The 6,398-nt window shown below is 35.7% G+C and overlaps 1 protein-coding gene across 4 annotated transcripts in view; it reads left to right on the forward strand.

Annotated features, from left to right (window-relative positions):
• TFG (TRK-fused gene) overlaps positions 1-6,398 on the forward strand; it is a 56,626-nt gene that overhangs the window by 17,452 nt on the left and 32,776 nt on the right. For all 4 annotated transcript variants that reach the window (XM_006868613.1, XM_006868614.1, XM_006868615.1 and 1 more), the window contains one exon: positions 282-365. In XM_006868613.1, coding sequence (XP_006868675.1) covers positions 282-365 — 84 coding nt within the window. The remainder of the gene's footprint in view (positions 1-281; positions 366-6,398) is intronic.

Genomic DNA, 6,398 nt, shown 5'->3' on the forward strand with positions numbered 1-6,398 from the left:
TGTTATCATGAATCTCCTTCGTTTAGTTTATTAGCTGAATTTTTGGCTTCTGTTAATGAAGATATCTTACGATAATGAGTAATAAGGAAAATTGTGTTTTGTTTTTTTTTTAAACAAGTATCTTTCTTAAGATAATCCTTTAATGCTTGCTTAAAGTTTGTATGTGAGTTTCTCATTATGCTCAGCTTTGTAAACTCTGAATTTTAATTTCGCATGTGTCCTCATTTACTACTAATGCAATTATGGAAGTCAGTTGTTTTCTTTTTTTTTTTTAATTCCAGATGGAGATCTTATTACCATTTTTGATAGTTCTGACCTTTCCTTTGCAATCCAGTGTAGTAGGATTCTGAAACTGACATTATTTGGTAAGTGATAAACTTTCTAATAAGTTTATTATTTTATTCATTGTGTTTTGATTAAAGGCTGAATTTTTTCTTTTAAAAATCAGAATTAATTGAAAATTTATTCACAATAGTGTTAAAATTAATTTGCATTCAAGGAGTGGTTCATTACTTAAAGCTTCTGACTGTGCATCTTTTAAGAAAATGATAGACATGTAATACATTAAAAATTGCTTATGTTAAGATTATTTTGTTTTTAAAATCAGGTATAACTTGTTAATTGCCGTTGACTAGATTCTGACTCATAGCAACCCCTGTATAGGGTTTTTGAGGAGCAGCTGGTGGACTTGGTCAACCAACCCTGTAGTTAACAGTTCAGTGCTTATCCTACAGCACCATGCCAGAACTCCAGATACTGCTTGTGAATGTAAGTGCCATTGAGTTGGTTCTGACTCATGGTGACCCTAAATAGGGTTTCTGAGGATGGCTGGTGGGTTTATGATTCAAACCAACCTTGCAGCCCAGTGCTTATCCTACAGCACCACCCACAGCTTTGTTGTTAGTGCTGTCCAGTCAGTTCCTACCCATAGCGACCCTGTATGGGATGGGGTTTCCAACGAGTGGCTGGTGAGCTTTAACCGCCAGCCTTGAGGTTCAAACCAACCTTGCAGTTCAGTGCATTAACCCACAATACCACACAGCTTGTTGTTGTTGTTATATGCTGTGGAGTTGGTTCCAACTCATAGCGACCCTCTAACAGGTTTCCGAGGCTGTAGATCTTTACGGGAGCAAAAAGCCTCATCTTTCTCCTGCGGAACAGCTGGTAGTTTCGAACTGCTGACTTTGAGGTTCTCAGCCCGATATGTAACCACTACGCTACCAGAGCTTAGATATCTCTAATTACTGCTTTAATTTAGCTATCAGAATGTTACAATATTTAAAACTTAATTATCTATGCCCGTTGTTCAGAAGATACAAAAAGTAACTAAGCCTGTTTTTAATTCTACTTGTTTTACTTTATTAATATAATACCTTTATTAATCTGAGTTTTCAAGAACTTAGAATTCCCTTTCCCTATAACAACAACAACATCATAATGTAGCAGCCCACCAGCTACGCCTCTGAAACCGCGTACAGGATCGCTGTGAGTTGGGATCAACTCAATGGCGAGTAATCATAGCAACATAATTAGAAAATGAGCTCTGGTGTGGGATAGTGAGTTAAGTGTTAGACTGTCAACCAAATGTTGGCAGTTCAAATCACCAGTCACTTCATGGAGAATGATAAAACTGTTTCAGTGAAGATTATTGATGAGACTGTCTTTTCAGTTCCAGTAATGATTTAGTCTTAGAAACCTTATGGAATACTTCTCTTTTGTCCTGTAGGGTTATTATGACTCAAAATTGACTCAGTGTCAGTGTATTATAATGTAGAATGCATTTAGCTATTCTCAGGCTAAACTTTGTAGGCCTCTTACTTTAGATAATTTTTTCAAGGAGTAGTTACAGATTAGAGAGCGTTCTATAAATGACTCACTTTAATCCTTTAGATTTTGTTTTTGGTTGTTAGCTTTATAAGACAATTTTGGTTTTGTTTTTTAAATACTTTTTTATTAAGTCTTAAACACACGACAAAGACAAAACTACATCAGCTGGGTGAGGAAAGTAGTAGATGCTGTGATGAGTATCCCAAGACACAATTCTTGAGGGACAAGATAGAAGTGATTACAAAATTGAAGTAGTGTGATTATGTGAAAAATCATGGCTTTTTTTTATATAGCATTTAAAAACAAGTGTTGCATTGAACCCTAGGATTTTATAAAAACTTTCTTTATGCTCTTTGAAGGGAAATATGATCATGATTTAATTGAGCTTACTTTATCTTAATTTATTAACAATAAATGTGAACCAGATTAAAAAGTTTTTAATGCAAATAACTTTAAATTAAAAAAAAAATTAAAAGTAAGTACTATTGTAAACCTAAATGACTCAGTTAACACTGTTGACCAAATATAGGGCTTGTTGTTGTTATTAAGTGCTGTCAAGTGGATTCCAACTCATATGACCCTGTATAGGGTTTCTGAGGAGCAGCTGGTAAGTTTGAACCACTGACCTTGCAGTTTAAACTTACCTTGCGGGCCAGTGCTCATTCTGTGGCACTGTAGAATAAGCACTGGACTGCAAGGTAGATTTGTGAAAATCCTTCAGAAAAGTGAGAACTTGCTATGCTAGATAACCTATTCCAAATATATTTTCTGAGTTATGTAACTGAGCTTTCAAAGAAAATAACAGGAAAGTTCCAGAGTCAGAAAGCAGATGAACCTAAAAGCCAAAACCAGAGAGTATCAAAAGCTGAGACTTAAGGTGCTTTTGATTATCATTGTGTGGGTTTTAGATTGCATAATAGGGACTACTATGGGTCCACATGTGTCTTTGTCATATACCACAGAACAAGTTTATTTTCTCAGTTTAGTTATTAACTAGAAGTCTGAATTCAGCACATCACTGGGGAGTGGGGATTGTGGTGAGGGGAGGTTCTTCCTTGTCTTTTTTAGTTTCTAGTAACTGGCATTCCTTGTGGAGTTTCTGGGCTTGAAAATTTATCTGCCTCTTGTGTATTCATCATGGAAGGCAGATAAATTTTAGAAGCGGGTGCATAGTCTTGTCTTTCCCTTATGTGCCTGCTTCTCAGTCTAATCTGCTCTTTTACAGTTTATAAGTGAATAGGACACATCCTACGCTGTCTTGTCTGTATTAACATAGTGAGAAAACGTTTTTCCTAAAAGGGATTGCATCCACAGGTGTGGGGTTAGAATTCCAACATATGTTTTTTGGGAATACAATTTAGTCCATAGCAACATGGTAGAGGCCTTTAGGTACTAGACCCTTGGGATTATACACAACAAAAAACCCCAAAAATCTCCAGAAAAAAATCCATCGATAAAGCGTAAAGTCAAAGATACTGGACAGCCTTGCTCTGAATTGTCAGATTTGAGAAGTCTTTCTTGAGGATTTATAACTTCAGTCCTTAAAAAGCCCCAAACCAAACCCCCTGCTACAGTAGATTCCGACTCATAATGATCCTATGTAGGGTTTTCGAAGCTGCAAAAAAAAATTTTTTAAAGCTTTTATTGTGAACTGAGTGCTAGTTTACATGGGAGAATACCAGTTTTGCACTCATCTGATCGTATTTTGTTTCATTACAATGATTACAGTCCCCTCCATGCATCATCATTCAACAGTATTTGCTTTTATTCTCTTTGTTTTTGTGTGTGTGTTTTTTGATGTATACAAAAACACTCAAATATATAATAATTAGAAGAATCCAAGGGCACATTCTGTAAGCCTGCATCCTGGCTGCCAGCACTTAGCCTTTCTCTTTCCATGATTCTAGAGTTCTCAGCTGCTCTTTCTCTCCATGGCATCATCTCTGCCTCCATCTCTGGTGTTGCTGTTTCTGAGGCTACAAATTTTTCTTTTTTTAGAAATTGTTTATTTTCCGTCAACCTTATCTCCATTTTCTAAGAGACTCATTTTCTAACAGCTTAAGACCATTCAGTGGTTGGTTGCTACCCACTCAGTGGCCTGAGCAAATTTTTATGGGAGTGGAAAGCTTCATCTTCTGTGTAGTGACTTGACTGGTGGGTTTGAACTGCTGACCTTATGGGTAATAGTCCATGCTTATCCTACAGTGCCACCTATACTTATAGATGTAATCCCTTTAGGGAAAAAGGTTTTCTCAGCTTTGTTAGTGGGGACAAAGCAGTGTTTAGGTTGTTTTATTATCCGTAGGCGTGAGCTGGATTAAAATTTAAAACTGTTTGCATACTTTGAGAACTCCCAAGTCCAGTTATTACCATAAAAAAATAACAATTCAGGTCATAATAGGTTCTCCAAATCCTGTTAATGCACTTAGAGTTCAAAACTGTAAGACACAATAGGATTCATGTAATGAAGGAAAAGTAGACACAACAGTAACTGGGTATTATAGTCTACAAAATATGGTACTAGGTTAACAGTCTGCAAAATACATATTTAAAATTATTAAAGATATGAGTAAACATATCAACAGGGTATTATTTAAAAAAAAAAAAAAAAAGGGAGCTCGGGTAGTGTAGTGGTTGCGAATCGGGCGGCGAACCTTAAGGTCAGCAGTTCGAAACTACCAGCTGTTAACGCTGGAGAAAGATGAGGCTTTCTGTGCCCGTAAAGATTTACAGCCTCAGAAACCCTTTACAGGGTCGCTGTGAGTCGGAACCAGCTCCACGGTACATATAACAACAAATAAAAGCAGATTTGAAAAAGAAATTAAGGTAAATGAATAATAAATCACTGAAATGAAATAGTGCATGGATTAAACAGATTTAAGTAGTGACAGTCAGTTGATGCTGAGTTCATTAGCCATAGCTAAAGAAAATTAGTGAACTGGACAATTATCCAGAGAAACACAGAGATGAATGAACATGAAAGAGAAGTTATGTTTACCGTATTTCCAGTAAGAGTTTAAAGGAGGAGAGAATGGGAGAGTAGAAATATTTGAAGGAGGTAATGGTATAAGAGTATTTCAGAATTATGTAAAAGATAGATGAAGGAATATAATTAAATGTAACAAGAATATGTAAGACCAAGAGATAATTTTAAAAGTAGCTGGAGAAGAATAAGATTGAGTCACCGAAGAGGCAATTAGGTAAAGAGCAGACTACATAATAAGTAATAGAGGCTACAACCATAGATTAACATCTTCAAACTGTTAAGAAAATGTAGTTGATGAAGGTACCATTCAATACTGTGCAAAATTCATATTCAAAATGAGAAATAAAAACATTTTCAGAGACCCAGAATTTGTCCATCATGGACACCTTTTGGAGTAATTTTTAAAGGTAGTTCTTCAGCAAAAAGGACATTAAGTGCTCAATTGGACTCCTTGTGTGGTGATGTAGGGTCCACACTAGATTGTGAACCACTAGGTTGGCAGTTCAAATCTGCTAGCAGCTCCTAAGAGACTCTATACAAAGTCACTATGAGTCAGAACTGACTTGAAGGCACTTGACAACAACTCAGTTCACTAAAGCACAACATAGTAATACTTTACCACAAGGTGGGTTTGAACCTCAAGGTCAGCAGTTCAAATTCTCAACTGCTCATCAGAAACCCTACATAGGGTTGCCATGAGTCAGAAACGACTCGATGGTACTTAAGATCAGCAACAAATGTCAGTTAAAAGACAAAAATCTTAATTGGAGTTAAAAATAGAATCAGTTGCATGCTGCTTATAAGAGGCATATTTAAGAGATCATTTTGCAGATTTGAAAGTAAATGGCTAGAAATACTATATTAGACAAGTTCAGAGCTGTTTAATATGTTGTTGTTGTTAAGTGCTGTCGAATCAGTTCCGACCTATAACATTTCCAAGGAGTGGCTGGTTAGCTTGAACCACCAATCTTGTTGTTCAAATGACTTTTCAGTCTGGTGCATTAACCCACAGCACCACACCAGGGGAAATGGAATGAAAAGATAATGGGATATTTCCACGAACTTTTTGAAATCCCCTATTTTAAAAGCGTAGACTCTTAAGTAGAAATTTAATTAGTAAGAGTTCATAATAATAGAATAACTCACTAGCTATAGATAACACTTCTGAACACATGTATTATTGCCATAATATATGTAAAGGAGAAACTGATAGAATAAGGAGAAATCAGCAAATTTATGCATTCATGTGAGAGCTTTTAACATTCCTCTTAGAAACTGATTTTGTATCCTTAAAATTATTAAAGAAACAAGATAACAGGCTTGATCTTGTTTATTAACAATCAGGAAGGAACATTTATTAAAGTTCACCATATATCAGATTGTCTGTCAAATCTCAATAAAAATCAAAGAAGAGATACAGAGATCAAATCTATGACCTCATCAGAAACTGTTGGACAAAAAAAGATAATCCAAACTCGTATACTCTTGGAGATAAAACTTGTGCTTTTAAGAAATACATCAAAGAAGAAATCAATAATGGAATTTAAAAGAAATGATCTATTGTTGTTAACGTGCCATCAAGTCG

Source organism: Chrysochloris asiatica, unplaced genomic scaffold, assembly GCF_000296735.1.
Source record: "Chrysochloris asiatica unplaced genomic scaffold, ChrAsi1.0 scaffold00120, whole genome shotgun sequence".
NCBI classification, from domain to species: domain Eukaryota; kingdom Metazoa; phylum Chordata; class Mammalia; order Afrosoricida; family Chrysochloridae; genus Chrysochloris; species Chrysochloris asiatica.